At 33.4% G+C, this 19,677-nt stretch overlaps 3 protein-coding genes across 3 annotated transcripts; all 3 read right to left on the bottom strand.

The window, feature by feature from the left end:
* Nucleotides 1–14,406: 14,406 nt before the first annotated feature.
* LOC105784972 (uncharacterized) lies at nt 14,407–14,904 on the bottom strand. The gene has a single exon (XM_012610903.1). It carries the CDS (start codon nt 14,902–14,904, stop codon nt 14,407–14,409), a length of 498 nt encoding a protein of 165 aa, XP_012466357.1.
* A 1,631-nt stretch (nt 14,905–16,535) lies between these two features.
* LOC105784973 (classical arabinogalactan protein 6-like) lies at nt 16,536–17,033 on the bottom strand. Its single transcript, XM_012610904.1, has one exon. The coding sequence runs from the start codon at nt 17,031–17,033 to the stop codon at nt 16,536–16,538; it is 498 nt and encodes a 165-aa protein (XP_012466358.1).
* A 1,635-nt stretch (nt 17,034–18,668) lies between these two features.
* Nucleotides 18,669–19,166, bottom strand: LOC128039290 (classical arabinogalactan protein 6-like). The gene has a single exon (XM_052627761.1). It carries the CDS (start codon nt 19,164–19,166, stop codon nt 18,669–18,671), a length of 498 nt encoding a protein of 165 aa, XP_052483721.1.
* Nucleotides 19,167–19,677: the final 511 nt, after the last annotated feature.

Below are 19,677 nucleotides of genomic sequence, written 5' to 3'. Positions count from 1 at the left end.
CTTTTGATAGTGTTGCTTCCGCTATATAAATTGATGATTTGGAGGAATTCTTTGTGAATCTTCTATTGTTTGATGGTTAGGCTGACTTAGGCATATTTGGTACAAAAGGAATGCCTAAGGCCGCAAGGAACACGAGACAAAAGTTCTAACCCCGTGATAAGTGGTATCAAAGCTTTGGTTGTGAAGGCACCATTGGGATGTCAAAAGAAGATTTTGATCAAAAGTGGGTCGATAAACTAATCATTTTGAAGGATATGTTGTCGATAGTAGAGAAACGAGTGAATAAACTCGAGGAGTCCATGGGGGACACGAATGACTCACAAGATGCGCTTGGTGAACGCATAGATGACTTGGCGGAGCAATCCAAGGACTTTGTAACCATATGTCTCACTTCCAATAGGGATAATGTGCAAGAGTTGCTGAATTTTCATAAGAAGAAGATGACAGAAAGGAATGATGCTCTCAAGGCCATGGTGATTGCTTGAAGGAGGAAACAATGGCCACAAAAAAGGCTTTGAACACAAGAATAGAGGAGCTTGAGGGAGAGCTTCCCTTGTGTCGAGCAACCGTGGGGAATAGAGTGCCAAGTGCAGCACTCAATTGTGAATATGTCTCTAAGCTGAAAGAGTTTGCAGGGGCAAGGTCTACGTGCGAAGTGGACAGTTTCTTGTGGAGGATGGAGCACTATTTTCATGCCAAAGGCATCATGAATGATGTGAGTAAGGTAAATACTACCTCCATGTTTCTTACTGATATTGTGCTTTTATGGTGGCGAGGCTATTCCACAAATAAAATGCATTATGAGATTGGAACTTAGGACGAGTTCCAAGGCGAGTTGAAGGGGTAGTTTTATCCAAAATTTGTCGAGAAGGAAGCTCGAGCAAAGTTACGATGGCCTACGCAACGAGGCACAGTGGGGGAGTATGTTCGAGAGTTAAAGGAACTCATGCTTCAAATTTCAGATGTGACCGAGAAAGAGGCATTACTTGCTTTCAAGAATGGATTAAAGTTGTGGGTTAGACAGGAAGTGGAATAAGGAGGTGTCCAAGAGCTGTCGAAAGCTATGACGGTAGCGGAGTCCATGGTCAAGCTTAATCTAGGGAAAGACAAACTTGAGTCTTCCAAGTCTGAGGAAATGGGTGTATGTGAAAGGAATCAAAGAAAAAATAATGATGTTAGTGGAAACGACAACGATGGTGGTAATGGGAAACCACGAGTTGAGAAGAAGAAACCTAACAAAAAGATAGGCAATTGAAATGTTTTCTTTGCGATGGTCCACATTTGTTAAAAATAATGTCCGAAGAAATTCGAGCTTTCTAAAAAGGACGAGCCGAAAGGTAAGGCTGCGAGACTTGGTTCGATCGCAAGGGGTATAAAAACCAAGGAGGCCGAATGTGATAAGAAGCTAGTGGAGTACTTCTTATGTCATGGTTTGAATAGGTTGCGAAAATGTCCGAGGAAGCCTACCATCAAAGGGGATGATATGCCAAACGAGGAGCTCAAGAAGTTTGGTTCAAATAAAGGAAAATTCGAAGCCAATAGGGCAACGAGGAGCAAGAAGAAGCAAGTAAAGTGCTTCTTATATCGTGGTCCACATGAGTTGCAAAAATGTCCAAAGCAAACCGTGGTCAAAGAAAAGGCAGCATCGAAGCTTGTTGAGTCATCGAAGAGGCTTCCACCCAAGGAAGAGGTGAGTTTGTCATCGAACTTAGGGGAAAAATGGTGATGAAAACAATGAAGCTAGGACCAATGAAGTTCAATTCAAGTAAAGCGACAGAGTTGGTCGAGTCATCGGCGTGGCTTCCACCCATGGAAGAAGTGAGTTTGGCATTGGACTTAGAGAAAAAAGTAGCGTTGCAAGCTTTAAAGCTAGGATCAATGAGGCTCACTTCTATTGACACATCGGAGGAGCTACCACCTATGGGAGAGGTAGGTTGTGCATCAAATTTTGGAAAGGTGGTGATGTAAGTTGGGCAGTTGACTTGAGTAAATGCGACGGGTAAGGTACATTCTGAACACTTTGGTAGTGTTTTCCATTCTAACTTGTTGACTTGGCAAGAACGTAGGGAGCTTTTCAAAGTTCTAAAGCAAGGAGGCCGGGGAACTGTGGGCAATTCGAAGCCAAGTGGTGTGAATCAAAAGGGTTTTCGTTTGAAGTGAGTCAGAATGTGGGCCAGAGAGAGTCGTGACTTCTTGCCAACTAGATGTACCAACAAGTGGGACGGTTCAAGTTAGTAGGTGACGTAAGTAGAATCAAAAGTTTCGACGGAAGGAAAAAGCTAAGGCATCGAGACGAAACCAAAGTGAATCAAGTTAGTGTCATTCCAAAGGCACAATGAGGGCGTTGCAGGAATGGATGGGGAGAATGTCACTGGCCAAAGTGCAAAGCCCATGACCATCACACCAAATGTGTCCTATAGAGGTCTATAATTTTGATGGGGATCATTTGGCCCATAAGAGCTGACCCGATTCAAAGAGTTGTTGAATAAGCCTATCAAATTGAAGCCTGGGTGGTCCAATGATGAAGATATGGCAACATAGGTTACCTTGGTAAATAGGGAAACTAATCTTAGAAGATTGAGGGGAATCATATCTTATAAAATTAGATTGGATTTGATTATGTAAATTGATTATGTAATCTTGTAAATCCCTAGATTTAAGGGATAGGCTAATCTCGTATGTCGATGTAACTTGATCTAGACCGTCGGTTTTGGGGGAGCTCAACTATAAATAGAGAGTCTCCCCCTCATTTGTAACTCATTTCATTCTTTGATTGTTTCTTGTATTCTTTGAGAGAAAGTAATACGATTGAGAGAATTTACGCAAACATCTCTTGTACATAGTTTTTTGTGGCTTTTTGTTCTTTTATGCTTTCTTTTTGCAATATTGCTTTTGCTATATAAATTGGTGCCTTAGAGGAATTCTTTGTGAATCCTCAATTTTTTGATGGGTAGGCTGACTTAGGCGTGTTTGGTACAAAAGGAACACCTAAGGCTGCACAGGATGTGAGACGAAAGTTCTAGCCCCGTGACACTAGCACTATAAATAAATTCATCCTAAGATTAAAGTGCTAGGCACCCGTAGTGGTAATTGAAAGATGAGTAATGTACTCTTAATGGACCCATAACATAAATATGTTAGAATTTTATAATTACAGGAACACTCTTGATGGGATCTACCTATGTAAGTGTGAAGTGTGGTTGTTTCTAGGAGCTTAAGGGCTTCGCTCTAACAACACTCATGAAAAGAGGACACAGACACATGGTCATAATAGTGTCCCTAAATATTATGCATTGATCGATGTTGAAATCATTGTGTGAGATGCGTTAGACTAATCAAATGGAATAGTTGGTTCAAAGCTTAATCTACCATGCAATTTTGATTAACTTTAACATGTTTTCACTAAGTGATGGTTCAATTGTAAGACATGTTCATTTATGAAAATTGATTTCCAAGAATATCAAAATCTAAAATATTTTGAAACTGGGGGGAGATTGTTGGAATATATCTTTTGATTATTGGTAAAGAATTATATCACTTGATTTTTGACAAAGAATTATAACTATTTAAACAATATTATTTGAATAGTTATGTTTAATCAAGAGATATTAGATGAATAATTACATCTTTTTAGATATGTGATTATTCAAAAAGACACCTCTTGAAAGATATCTTTATGAAGATACATGAAAATTCATATAAATAGGAGTGAGATTTTATTTGGAATATATACCAAAATTCTCAAAAAGTTCTTTCTATCGTTCCTCCATCTTCTTCTATTATTAAATTGTTCTATAAAGAATTAATATACAAATTCTTTATAAAAATTAATTTTCTTGTTATACATTGCTCAGTGCTTAATGGATTATTTTCGTCAGTACAAAATGCAAATAGTCATCGGACTTCATTATACCCTCGAGGTTCATTTACTCGAAACTCATTTGCACAACAAATATAGGTGGAGGTGAATAAAACCTTAAAGATAGTGCCTTGATAGACACCTTGAAGCCTTGTCATATTTCTTCATTTTCTATTCAAGTTCTTATTCGTATTCCATTCATGTGTTCGAGATTTTCCTCATTGAAGATTTGCACTAACATTCCACTCACTAAAATAAATAAACAAATATACTAATTGAATCAAGAAACCAGGTAAATAACACAAATGATGAAGATGGTTTGATTAACAAATATTTTAAACAAATAAAAAAAGTAACTTAAAATAACCAATCAAAATATCATATGATGCTCAGAAGAGGAAAAATCTAGTAACTACTATAATATTGGCGATGCCAATGATGACTTCAGTTGCATCAGAATTAAAGGGTGCTGGTGTAGAACTGTCATTATTAGAATTCGGGCTTTCACTATCAATTGCATCGTCCTTGCTTTTTAGGGCTTGGAGAAGAGTCAAAAATTTGGTATTGACATTTGGTGAAGGAGAGGATGATATGTCCTCAAGTGACTCAGCGTCAAAAGATGATCCTTTCTTGGTCTCAGGGTTGTCGCTTTTGCTATGGCTAGGAGAGGAAGTGCTTGAAAAACTCTTTGGGGCTCCAATAAGAGAATATTTAGAAGCTCATCTGTTAGATTTCGATGGATATGAAGAAGGCCTTTTGAAGGATGGTGTCGGTGAGTTGGTGGAGGAAGCCGAGAAAGAAGATGGTGACTTTTGGGGGGAAGAAGCCTTGGAAGGGGTTGGTGAAGGAGATTTATCGGTGGCAAATACCCTAACCATAGCTATGAAAACAAGTGCAACGACAACAAGACCTTGGTGAGCCATCTATTTCTTTTGCTTCTCGATAGTTTCTTATATATGTATTAACTTTTCTTTCATGAAATATGGATGTGTATATATATTTCTTTATGTAAAGGAATTGCTATTTTTTTTTGTACGATATTAAACCCTTTTAACATCTTAAAAAAAAATTTAATGTTTTATTGCATTTTTTTAGGGTTTTTAACTTTTATTTTTAGGAAATTAATAAACAAACATACTAACTTAGTAGTTGATGTTTGGTATATACTAATATTTTTCCTTTTAAATTGTACACTATACCAAATATAGCGATAACCATATTTTAATTATAACATAACCTTTCAATTGTTTGATTCATGTTTTTGAGTTGTTGAGTTTGAATTTTGTAACCTAAAAATAATATTTATTATATAGAAATTCCAAGGGTTTATATTGACCTCTTTAGTGAATAAAATACATATTAATATACAATTTTAATGATATATTCAATATTATTATAATATAGTTAATGTGATCTTGACTATATTATATTAAATTATTATAAAATAAAATTTTAAATATAAATATAAATTTTAAAAAGCAAATTGAGTTATTATGTTGACTTTGTAGTATTTTGCATCTGCAACATTTGTTCTAATATGTTTCATATATTATATGCTTCAATGGTGTTGTTGAAATATATGAAGTTGTAATGTACTGAAAGATGTGCCTACTTCCTCCACCACTACGACACAACAACTTGTCATATTTGGAAGATTAGTATTTTGTTGAAACAAACCTTTGGGTCATGTTGATATTTTTAAACGATGTAAGCCCATAAATGGATATCAATTCGCTTGGAGAAACATATTTAAAAGATTAAGTCGGATCATATCATGTATATTGAATACCTTGGATCAAGAAAGTTGGAAAGACTCAAAGCATTGAAGACATACCAGCAACAAGTCCATTTTACTTGGTCGCTAATATTATATTTTATTCAACTATTTTAGCTACTAAATAAAAGGGATAGTGATTGATCTTCATTATGTTAGCAAGTCTTAAAAACCTTATATGATTGGGGCACACGTATAAGTTGATGTACAATTTTTTTTAGAGTATGTTCATCTTAGGAACATTATCTGTAAGAGTGCATTTGCAATTGTAAACCTGTGTAGTTTGGTTTTATAAGCTAAGTTTTCAAAGGGAGAACCTAGTGGTGCTAGATATAGCCTTTGAGATACAAAAGTGAGGATCCTTCATTGGGTTGTGTTAGAATTAGGACCGCTTGTTGTAACCTTTCAAACCCGACCTAGATGTTATAGCCGAATCTTGAAGGTTACATTAGCCATTGAAATGGCCAAGTAAAAACGTTTGGTTTAGAAATCACTATTTTGATCAATTTTTTGAAAACTTAGTGTGGTTGCATTTGATTTGTTAAAAACATCAGATGGTTAGGCCGTCTATAATTTAAGTTCAATTTATTAGAAGGTTGTGTCGTCTGAAAAAAAAATCCAATTGATTCTATCAACAAACCTTTAAAACTTCATTGTACCTTTACATAGCAGAAAAATTGTTGCATTTCATTTTTGTATAAAAATTTGAGTTTTAAATCATTTTTGGTCGATTATTAAATTCGCTCGATTTTTAACCAAATTTTTCATGCATACAAATAAAAACCAAATAAAACCACTTATGCCACAGTCCATACTTAATAAAATTTACAATATCAAAACAAAACCAAAATAAATAAATTAAAATTTAAAAATACTTTATAAAGTGAAAATCCGTGACGAGACCTTCATATGTCAAGTCCGATCCTAATCTCACAGGTTATCTGTAAGGAGTTAACTAGGGGGTGAGCTTAAAAAGCTAGTGTGAGTCTAAGCAAAAATAAGCCTTGCATAGGTATACAATCAGTCAATGACATTTTAACAGTTCATACAGTTTATCATGGCATAACAAGATTTAGTGTATGGCATGCTCAAATGTAACAACACAAAAGTCATACCTATCCATCCGCTACACACCACGAGTTCCCCAAAATCTATCATCAGAACACCAAAACCATAAGAGCCGAAGCTCGATGTGGTTAAACCACCAGTAACAGTATGCAATAAATGTAACCTCCCAAACCCGACCTAGATGTTATGGCTAGATTGAGAAGGCTACATTAGTCATCAAAATGGCTAACCTAACTTATGTTACTTTTTAAGACTTTAAATAAAATTATTTTAGAGAAAACTATAGTTTTACTTTGAGTTAGCTTAAAAGCATCCAGTCATTAGGTCGTGTATGCTTAGGATTCGTTTTATTGTTGACAGTGTTGTTTTAAAAAAAACCGTTTGCTTGTCGTTCTTCTTTAAAAAAAAAACTCGAAGTTAAACTAATGCAGCGAAAAAAATCATTTTTCAAGTCATTTTGGAAAATTAGTTGTCTTATCAATTTGTTTTTTCAAAAACAGTTCCTTTGCAATGTAGTGGAAGCTATGGAACAGTATTAAATTTTACTTAAGCCTAATATCATGTATTATCTGGTTATTATGCTTGTGTAATTCATGCATGCAAAAATCCCCAAAAGAAAAGTTACCAAGCCACAGACTAGAAATAATTAAAAATTAAAAGTCAAAACCAATAAAGACTTAATAATACTTAATTAAATAATAATAATCCGAGGTCCAAGTTGATTCTTCGAATGCCGAGTCCGATTCTAATTTTGAGGTTTGCTTGAAAAGCTAAACACTATTTGGGGGTGAGCTTATGAAAAGCTCAATGTGAGTCGAATAATCATTTAAATGGGCAAAAACTTCAAATACAGTGAAATATATTAGCATTAACAGAAGAAAAGAGAACCAACATAGGAATTTCATGTCATTACATAGCCATGATCAAATTGATGTCAAACGGTGTATGAGCATAGGTCATCATTCATTCGAGTAACAATCATTAATTTCGATACCATTAAATACAACAAAATACAATGCGTAGCATAAATCAATAACATTCAAATATGTCGTGCACATGATGCAATGCAAAAAGGTTCTTACCCATACCATCCGCTACACACCACAAGATCCCCAGAACTCGTCTGTCAAACTCCAAAACATTATGAGCATAGCTCGATGTGTTAAAACCACCGAATAATCAATAATGCAGAAAATCTATCAGATATCAAATAGTGCGATACAATCGCCAATAACATGTTATACGCGATAAAAAAACCAATCCCCTTGGTACTCCAGGTGCAATGCACTGGCTAAGTTAGTTATTAAAATAGTATTAGATTTTTTTATATTTTCTTTTGAATTATTTAGATTTGATTTAGTTTTGTGTTTTATTTATTTTCTTTTTATTTTTATTTGTACTTTTATTTTTCTTGTTATTTGTTTTTATTTTATTTTTCAGAATTATGTGCTTTATTTTTTTATTATGTACTTTACTATTATTGTTTTTTAATTTTTTCTATTTGTTTTGTCACCCTTTATCTTATTTTATTTTTTTATCTTCTTATTAGTGTGCTCAGAATATGTACTTCATTTAGAATCTCCTACGATTCTAGATTTCACTATTTCGACAAATTCATCCAAATTCAGGGTAGTTTTAGTTCTCTTCCTCCCTTATGATATTTTGCTTATTTTGTTCATATCTATTTGTGGCAATATACATCTTAAGTTTGCGGAGGATTTTATATGCTTATGCGATATTGTAACACCCCAAACCCAGCCTAGGCGTCAAGGCAAGTCTGAAAAGTTACATTGATGTTACTAGTAAAACCCACCTTTTATAAACATAAATAAAAGAAAACCATTCGATAAATTATAACAATTAGAAAAGCCAGTCTATCATTCAATAGTTTGAAAAGTCATACTACTAAAGAAAATTGAAACGTTTAACACTATAAAGAAAGAGGTGATAAAGCAGACTGACCAAGCTTCCACAACGCCGACTTGACCAATACTGTAAGCTACCTAAAATTCAGTAAACAACAAAATGAGTTGTGAACCCAATGTATAATAGAAATAGATTCAACTAAAGTACAATTATAATAATAAATTCTTGAAACTCAAGTTCCAACCAGAATCAAAGAATATTTAGTACAGATTTAAAGTATCAGTTATATGGTAGAACAATTAGAATTTAGATACAGAATAGATTAAAAACAGATGCAGTCATTCCTACCCCATCCACTACACACCATCTCTGACCATCCCAACACACAGTTAAGGGAATTAAATACCCATCCATCCCTACACATCATATAGTGTCAGTCTGACACATTCAATGAGATGAAAACTAGTTGCAGATCAAATTGCGATTAAACGTCAGATTCACATAAAAGTCGTGGCTTAGCCACTGAATCAGAATAGATCACTTCCTTCTTTACATAATTCTCATCCAATGCAAATGCAGGTTACAGATGTCAAAAATGTACACACAGTCATTCAGATTTAATTCATAGTTAGGTAGTACAGATCAATATCATCAACAATCATCATAATCAATATACATTTGTATAATTAATATCTCCGTCTCAGATTATCAGATAGCACTCATAAGGTCTAATTCAGACCATATATACATTACAGATGGCCTAGTGTTGTGCGGAAGCGTGTAAAAGAGTAAAATTATTGTACTAAAAAATCACACTAAGTTCAATTCCCAAGAAAGAGAGGTGGATCACAAGGATCGCTTAAGTACCAGGTCTTTCCTAGCCAGAATATCCCTCAATCGTAATTTAATAGCACAATAAATCACTACAATCACACTCACAATTCATGCAGAATAATACAATAAAGAACACAAGAATATAACGAGGTTCAGCAAATTTTGCCTACGTCCTCGGGCACTACCAAATATATTTCACTCCAAAATACAAGTGAGAATTTACAAAGAGAGAGAGAGAGAGAGAGAGAGAGAGAGAGAAAACAATGCCTTAAGTAGAGAATGGAAAATTTAGGATGATGAAAAAGAGAAATGGTTAGGCCTATTTATAGTTGAGGTTCAGGGATCAAAATTGCAATTATCTTATGCCAAATCTCAATCCCACTTTTGGTGCCTTAAATCTCAGATTTTGATACCCATATCTTTCTGATATCCATATCTTTGACTTTCTATAAATATGGATGATTTCTAATAATCTCCACCTTGAAGATTTGATTCGAATAATCTTATCTTCACACAATTCTCTCTGCCTTTGTCAACAACACTTAATAGTGCCTTCTTCAACTGTTAAACTTGCCTAGCTTTCATAAACTGATCAAATCGTTTGTATCACTGCCTCGATTGTTTCAATCCATAAAGCGACTTTGTCAGTTTGCAAACCCAATTTTCTTTATCAGCAACCTTGAATCCATCTGGCTGAGTCATATAGATTTCCTCTTCTAAATCACCATGTAAAAATGTGGTCTTCACATCGAGCTGAACTAGTTCAAGATCATATTGTGCAACCAAGGCTAGCAAAATTTGAATAGACGAATCCTTCACAATTGGAGAAAACACTTTATTGTAGTCTATTCCTTCTTTCTGAGCATAACCCTTTGCTACCAATCTAGCCTTGTATCGAACTTCATTTTTACTAGGAAATCCTTCCTTCTTTGCATATACCCATTTGCATCCAATTGCCTTCTTTCCTTTGGGTAGTGTCACCAACTCCCAAGTCCTTTTTTTATGAAGAGACTGCATTTCTTCATTCATATATTGCTTCCACTTTACACCATCAGGGTTACTTCTTGCTTCTGTGTAAGTAGAAGGAACACCATCATCTACAATTGGAAGTGCATAGGCCACCATATCATCAAAGCGAACAGGCATACGAATCTCTTTTCTTGGCCTCCTATATGCAATTGAATCATGTTGCTGTAGAAGTTCTTGGGTCAAAACTTCTTCATCATTTGTTCCTTCAATATTAGATGAATCATCATTAACCTTTTCAAGCTCCACCTGCTGCAAAGTGCCACTGGTTTTGTTATCCTTTTGTAAATCCTTGTTCTTCATCATGGTTGATTCATCAAAAGTCAAATCTATACTGAAAACAATCTTCCTTGTATCAGGACACCAGAGACGGTATCATTTTATTCCACCAGTTATACCCATGAATAATGCTTTATTTACTCTTGGGTCTAACTTAGATTATTTTACATGATAATATGCAGTGGAACCAAAAACATGTAAAGAATCATAATCAATAGCAGGTTTACCAGCCCACCTCTCCATAGGAGTTTTTCTATTTATTGCAGCTGATGGCAACCGGTTAATTAGATGGTACGTATATGTAACTGCCTCAGCCCAAAATTCCTTGCCCAATCCAGCATTGGACAACATACATCGAACTTTCTCCAGTATAGTACGATTCATACGTTTTGCCACCCCATTCTGTTGTAATGTATCTCGAAAAGTGAAGTGTCACACAATGCCCTCATCTTGACATACTTGTAGAAATGGATCATTCTTGTACTCAGTACCATTGTCTGATCGAAGTCGTTTGACCTTTCAACCAGCCTGGGTCTCCACCATCTTCTTCCATTTTAGAAATGCATCCAAAACGTCATTTTTCCTTTTCATTAGATACACTCATACTTTTCTTGAATAATCATCAACAAAAGTAACAAAATAGTGCATTCCTCCAAAAAAAAAAGCCACTTTAGTAGGTCCCCAAATAAAGACTTATGTCTTGTTCTCAATTATGTGTGCTTAATTCTTGGTTTGATATTTCTAGATTATTAATCAATTTTTAAAAGAGTATGAATCCAGAAAAAAAACTATAATATTGACGATGCCAATGATAGTTTTAGTTGCATCAGAATTAAATGGTGCTGATGCAGGACTATCATTATTGGAAGTCGGACTTTCACTATCAACTGCATCGCCCTTGCTTTTTTGGGCATGGAGAAGAGACAAAACTTTGTCAGTGACATTTGGTGAAGGCAGGGATGAGACGTCCTCAACTGACTCAGCGTCAAAAGAGGATCCTTCCTTGCTCTCGGGGCTACCGCTCTTGCTATGGCCAGGAGAGGAAGAGCTTCAAAAACTCTTTGGGGCTCCAACAGGAGATGATTTGGGTGTTCTTCCGTCGGAAGAGGACTTGGTAGAGGAAGTCGAGGAAGAATAAGATGGCGACTTTGTAGGGGAAGAAGCCTTGGAAGGAGTTGGTGAAGGTGATTTATCGGTGGCAAATGCGCCATCCACGACAATGAAAACAAGTGCAACAACAATAAGATCTTGGCGGGCCATCTTTCTCTTTTGCTTCTCGATAGATTCTTATATATGTATTAACTTTTCTTTGATCAAGTATTGATGTGTGTATATATATATTTCTTTATGTAACAAAATTGTTTTTTTTGGACGGTACTAAACCATTTTAACATCTTAAAAAAATATTTTAAGGTTTTGTTGCATTTTTGTGAGGGTTTTTTAACTTCTATTTGTTAGGAAAATAATTTAGAAATAAAATGTTAATTTAGTAGTTGATGTTTGGTATATACTAATATTTTTCCTTTTAAATTGTACACTAAACTAAATATAGCGGTAACCATATTTTACCTTATAACAAAACCTTTCAATTATTTGATTCATGTTTTTAGTTGTTGAGTTTGGATTTTGTAAGGTGATATTATATTGAATTAAACTATTTTAGCTACTGAATAGAAAAGATTATGATTGATATTCATTATGTTTACAAGTCCCAAAATCTTATATAATTAGGATAGATATAGCCTTTGAGATACAAAAGTAAGGATCCTTCATTGGGGTGTGTTAGAATTAGGACCGCTTGTTGTATTTTCTTCAAGGATGGTGGATTCATCTTGTTGAGCTATGCTCCATATATGTAGAAAAATCGAACTGTGTAAAAAATCTTATTTACATTGTACCATTCGTAGCTTTGGTAGAAGTGCCCACATCCGCAGCAAGCTTTACTCATACTTTGTTGCTTGTAGATTTAGCAACATGCAGACTTAGCAATTATTTCAGGACAACAGGTACCAAGAAATGGAAAGAATGAGGGATTATAAGTTCAAATTATGAAAAATTGTGAAATCAATGCTTATTTCATGAGTATAATGGGTTTTATGGTTAACCTTATCAACCATTGGTAGGGTTAATAAGAGGCAAAAAGGTCACTTGTTGACCCATTTAAAGGTTGGGTTATTTGTCAAAGTCCAAAGATCTGCCTGATATTTAGATCGTAAAAAATGGTCTTGGGTTGCAATATTCATGTTTTGATCCTAGTTTAGCCCACTTTCAAATTTTATAATATGTTAATTTTCCTTTTTATATATTATGTAATTTATGTTAACTCAGAAAGAAATAAATACATAAATATTAAAAGTGCTAAATTTACTTATTTGTAATTAAAATTTTAATCGAATCATATATATCAAATTTATAAATATTTAAAAAAATAACATTTTTAATAAAAATAAAAACAAATTTAGATAGAACATAGATGGTTCTAAAAGTGTCTTGATCTTAGCTAGTTTCAAACACATGCTTGCATGGACAAAATTTGAGACCAATATTATAGATTAGATCAAGTTTGGGTAACTATATAGGATGTTGATGACATTCATGAGCCTAACCTACCTAATAAATAATCTAATCTCTTAACCCAAAGTCACATAGTTACAAAAAAAAAATCAATAATTTCCTTATTCAAAAACAAATCTTATTTACATTGTTAAGTATTTATTTGTTTATAACACTTTAGTCTTTATTGGATGAAATTATTGAAATAAAATATTATTACTAAAGAATTCAAATATTTCATTATGGAAATTAATTAGTGAATATTTTGAAATTTTAAATAAACAAATTTATTAAGTTCCTTATTTGCTAATATCAATCTTGTGACAATCGATAAACATTAATATTGTATCAACATAATAGTAAACTACATTCTTAGTGATAATTATGTCATATTCTTAGTATGTAAATAAGTGATAATTACGTTTGAGAACATGTGTCAAAACGAGTAATTTTTTAGCAAGCATGGTGAGATATGTCATTCCACATATATCATTCCCAATCAACAATAAAAAAAATTTGTCTAACCCTGCAATTTTTATCTTAGAGGTTTTAGCTCAACAAGCTCTTCCAAACCTCCATTCATCAAACACTACAATTAGAGAGTTTGACTACTAAGTCCTCCATTTGTACCCAAATCAACTAAAAAAGGCCAAAAACTCTATTAACCAAACACCCTACTATATTCAAATGCAAATATAAGATTAGGGGGACTAATAAAACACTTTAAAAACTTAGAAACAAAGGAAATATATGATAAATAAGACCTAAAATGATCATTTACTGTGGACTCATCTCATAAACTTTAAGAATGATAATAAAGAAATTTAATAACAACAAACTTTTTTTTGCCCAACATAAAAATTCTCCACCATTTTCGCTTCAAAAATTACAAGTACATGGTGTCATTGAAAATAATATTTACAAGGAAATAAATCCATTGAAGGAAGTATTCTTATGATCAAATCCAAGGGGAATAATTGCTACCATTATCAAAAACTTATTTATTTCACTCATTAAAATAACCAAACACTATAGTAATTGAATCAAGAAACCAGGTAAATAACACAAATGATGAAAACAATTTGATTAAAAAATATATTAAATAAATAAATAAAATAAAATAACCAATCACAATATCATGTGATGCTTAAAAGAGGAAGAATCCAGTAAAAACTACAATATTGACAATGCCAATGATGGCTTTAGTTGCATCAGAATTAAATGGTGTCGGTGCAGGACTGTCATTATTGGAAGTCGGGCTTTCACTATCAATTGCATCGCCCTTGCTTTTTAGGGCATGGAGAAGAGACAAAACTTTGTCAGCAACATTTGGTGAAGGCGGGGATGAGACGTCCTCAACTGACTCAGCGTCAAAAGAGAATCCTTCCTTGCTCTCGGGGCTACCACTCTTGCTATGGCCAGGAGAGGAAGAGCTTGAAAAACTCTTTGGGGCTCCAACAGGAGATGATTTGGGTGCTCTTCCGTCGGAAGAGGACTTGGTAGAGGACGTCGAGGAAGAAGAAGATGGCGACTTTGCGGGGGAAGAAGCCTTAGAAGGGGTTGGTGAAGGTGATTTATCGGTGGCAAATGCGCCAACCGCGACAATGAAAACAAGTGCAACAACAGCAAGATCTTGGCAAGCCATCTTTCTCTTTTGCTTCTCAATAGATTCTTATATATGTATTAACTTTTCTTTGATCAAGTATTGATGTTTATATATATATATATATTTCTTTATGTAACAGAATTGCTTCTTTTTTTTACGGTACTAAACTATTTTAACATCTTAAGAAAATATTCTAAGGTTTTGTTGCATTTTTTTGAGGGTTTTTAACTTCTATTTGTTAGGAAAATAATTTAGAAATAAAATTCTAATTTAGTTGTTAATGTTCGTATATACTAATATTTTTCCTTTTAAATTGTACACTAAACTAAATACAGCGGTAACCATATTTTACCTTATAACAAAACCTTTCAATTGTTTGATTCCTTGTTTTTAGTTGTTGAGTTTGGATTTTGTAAAGTAATATTATATTCTATTAAAATATTTTAGCTCCTGAATAAAAAGGATTGTGATTTATCATCATTATGTTAACAAGTCCCAAAATCTTATATAATTAGGATAGATATAGCCTTTGAGGTACAAAAGTAAGGATCCTTCATTGGGGCATGTTAGAATTAGGATCGTTTGTTGTATTTTCTTCAAGGATAGTGGAATCATCTTGTTGAGCTATGCTCCACATATGTAGAAAAATCGAACTGTGTAAAAAATCTTATTTACATTGTTAAGTATTTATTTGTTTATAACACTTTAGTCTGTTTTGGGTGAAATTATTGAAATAAAATATTATTACTAAAGAATTAAAACATTCACTATGGAAATTAATTAGTGAATATTTTGAAATTTTAAATAAAAATTTATTAACTTCCTTATTTGCAAATATCAATCTTGTGACAACTGATAAACATTAATATTGTATCAACATAATAGTAAACTACATTCTTAGTGGTAATTATGTCATGTTTTCAGTATGTAAATAAGTGATAATTAGGTTTGAGAACATGTATCAAAACGAGTAATTTTTTAGCAAGCATGGTGAGATATGTCATTCCACATATATCATTCCCAATCAACAGTAAAAAAAATTGTCCAACCCTGCAATTTTTATCTTCGAGGTTTTAGCTCAACAAGCTCTTCCAAACCTCCATTCATCAAACACTACAATTTGAGGGTTTGACTACTAAGTCCTCCATTTGTACCCTAATCAACTAAAAAAGGCCAAAAACTCTATTTACCAAACACCGCTACTACAGTCAAATGCAAATATAAGATTAGGGGGACTAATAAAACACTTTAAAAACTTAGAAACAAAGGAAATATATGATAAATAAGACCTAAAATGATCCTTTACTGCGGCCTCATCTCATAAACTTTAAGAATGATAATAAATAAATTTAATAACAACAAACTTTTTTTGCCCAACATAAAAATTCTCCACCATTGTAGCTTCAAAAATTACAAGTACATGGTGTCATTGAAAATAATATTTACAATGAAATAAATCCATTGCAGGAAGTATTCTTATGATCAAATCCAAGGGAATAATTGCTACCATTATCAAAAACTTATTTATTTCACTCATTAAAATAACTAAACACTATAGTAATTGAATCAAGAACCCAGGTAAATAACACAAATGATGAAAACACTTAGATTAAAAAATATATTAAATAAATAAATAAAATAAAATAACCCATCACAATATCATGTGATGCTTAAAAGAGGAAGAATCCAGTAAAAACTACAATATTGACAATGCCAATGATGGCTTTAGTTGCATCAGAATTAAATGGTGCCGGTGCAGGACTGTCATTATTGGAAGTCGGGCTTTCACTATCAACTGCATCGCCCTTGCTTTTTAGGGCATGGAGAAGAGACAAAACTTTGTCAGTGACATTTGGGGAAGGCGGGAATGAGACGACCTCAACTGACTCAGAGTCAAAAGATGATCCTTCCTTGCTCTCGGGGCTACAGCTCTTGCTATGGCCAGGAGAGGAAGAGCTTGAAAAACTCTTTGGGGCTCCAACAGGAGCTGATTTGGGTGCTCTTCCGTCGGAAGAGGACTTGGTGGAGGCAGTCGAGGAAGAATAAGATGGCGACTTTGCAGGGGAAGAAGACTTGGAAGGGGTTGTAGAAGGTGATTTATCGATGGCAAATGCGCCAACCATGGCAACGAAAACAAGTGCAACAACAATAAGATCTTGGCGGGCCATCTTTCTCTTTTGCTTCTCGATAGATTCTTATATATGTATTAACTGTTCGTTGATCAAGTATTGATGTGTTTATATATATATATTTCTTTATGTAACGGAATTGCTTTTTTTTTCGGTACTAAACCATTTTAACATCTTAAAAAGATATTCTAAGGTTTTGTTGCATTTTTGTAAGGGTTTTTTAACTTCTATTTGTTAGAAAAATAACTTAGAAATAAAATGCTAATTTAGTAGTTGATGTTCGTATATACTAATATTTTTCTTTTAAATTTTACACTAAACCAAATATAGCTATAACCATATTTTACCTTATAACAAAACCTTTCAACTTTTTGATTCATGTTTTTCAGTTGTTGAGTTTGGATTTTGTAAGGTGATTTTCTATTCTATTAAACTGTTTTAGCTACTGAATAGAAAGGATTGTGCTTGATCTTCATTATGTTAACAAGTCCCAAAATCTTATCAAATTAGGATAGATATAGCCTTTAAGGTAAAAAAGTAAGGATCCTTCATTGGGGTGTGTTAGAATTAGGATGGCTTGTTGTATTTTCTTCAAGGATAGTGGAATCATCTTGTTGAGCTATGCTCCACAAGATATAGAAATATCGAACTGTGTAAAAAATCTTATTTACATTGTTAAGTATTTATTTGTTTATAATACTTTAGTCTTTATTTGGTGAAATTATTGAAATAAAATATTATTACTGAAAAATAAAAACATTCATTATGGAAATTAATTAGTGAATATTTTTAAAATTTTAAATAAGAAAATTTATTAAGTTCCTTACTTGCAAATATCAATCTTGTGACAACTGATAAACATTAATATTGTATCAACATAATAGTAAACTACATTCTTAGTGGTAATTATGTCATGTTTTCAGTATGTAAATAAGTGATAATTAGGTTTGAGAACATGTGTCAAAACGAGTAATTTTTTAGCAAGCATGGTGAGATATGTCATTCTACATATATCATTCACAATCAACAGTAAAAAAAATTTGTCCAAACCTGCGGTTTTTATCTTGGAGGTTTTAGCTCAACAAGCTCTTCCAAACCTCCATTCATCAAACACTACAATTAGAGGGTTTGACTACTAGGTCCTCCATTTGTACCCAAATCAACTAAAAAAAGGCCAAAAACTCTATTTACCAAACACCCCTATTATATTCAAATGCAAATATAAGATTAGGGGTGACTAATAAACCACTTTAAAAACTTAGAAACAAAGGAAATTTATGATAAATAAGACCTAAAATGAACCTTTATTGTGGCCTCATCTCATAAACTTTAAGAATGATAATAACGAAATTTAATAACAACAAACTTTTTTTGCCCAACATAAAAATTCTCCACCATTGTCGCTTCAAAAATTACAAGTACATGGTGTCAGTGAAAAATAATATTTACAATGAAATCAATCCATTGAAGGAAGTATTCTTATGATCAAATCCAAGGGGAATAATTGCTACCATTATCAAAAAATTATTTATTTCACTCATTAAAATAACCAAACACTATAGTAATTGAATCAAGAAACCAGGTAAATAACACAAATGATGAAAACAATTTGATTAAAAAATATATTAAATAAATAAATAAAATAAAATAACCAATCACAATATCATGTGATGCTTAAAAGAGGAAGAATCCAGTAAAAACTACAATATTGACAATGCCAATGATGGCTTTAGTTGCATCAGAATTAAATGGTGCCGGTGCAGGACTGTCATTATTGGAAGTCGGGCTTTCACTATCAACTGCATCGCCCTTGCTTTTTAGGGCATGGAGAAGAGTCAAAACTTTGTCAGCGACATTTGGTGAAGGCGGGGATGAGACGTCCTCAACTGACTCAGTGTCAAAAGAGAATCCTTCCTTACTCTCGGGGCTACCGCTCTTGCTATGGCCAGGAGAGGAAGAGCTTGAAAAACTCTTTGGGGCTCCAACAGGAGATGATTTGGGTGCTCTTCCGTCGGAAGAGGACTTGGTGGAGGCAGTCGAGGAAGAATAAGATGGCGACGTTGCAGGGGAAGAAGACTTAGAAGGGGTTGGTGAAGGTGATTTATCGGTGGCAAATGCGCCAACCACGGCAATGAAAACAAGTGCAACAACAATAAGATCTTGGCGGGCCATCTTTCTTTTTTGCTTCCCGATAGATTCTTATATATGTATTAACTTTTCGTTGATCAAGTATTGATGTGTTTATATATATATATTTCTTTATGTAACGGAATTGCTTTTTTTTTTTGGTACTAAACCATTTTAACATCTTAAAAAGATATTCTAAGGTTTTGTTGCATTTTGTAAGGGTTTTTAACTTCTATTTGTTAGAAAAATAATTTAGAAATAAAATGCTAATTGAGTAGTTGATGTTCCGTGTATACTAATATTTTTCTTTTAAATTGTACACTAAACCAAATATAGCGGTAACCATATTTTACCTTATAACAAAACCTTTCAACTTTTTGATTCATGTTTTTCAGGTTGTTGAGTTTGGATTTTGTAAGGTGATATTCTATTCTATTAAACTGTTTTAGCTCTTGAATAGAAAGGATTGTGATTGATCTTCATTATGTTAACAAGTCCCAAAATCTTATAAAATTAGGATAGATATAGCCTTTGAGGTAAAAAAAGTAAGGATCCT

The sequence above is a fragment of the Gossypium raimondii genome, chromosome 2 (genome assembly GCF_025698545.1).
Source record: "Gossypium raimondii isolate GPD5lz chromosome 2, ASM2569854v1, whole genome shotgun sequence".
Taxonomy (NCBI): domain Eukaryota; kingdom Viridiplantae; phylum Streptophyta; class Magnoliopsida; order Malvales; family Malvaceae; genus Gossypium; species Gossypium raimondii.
This window is presented reverse-complemented; position numbering and strand designations above follow the sequence as displayed.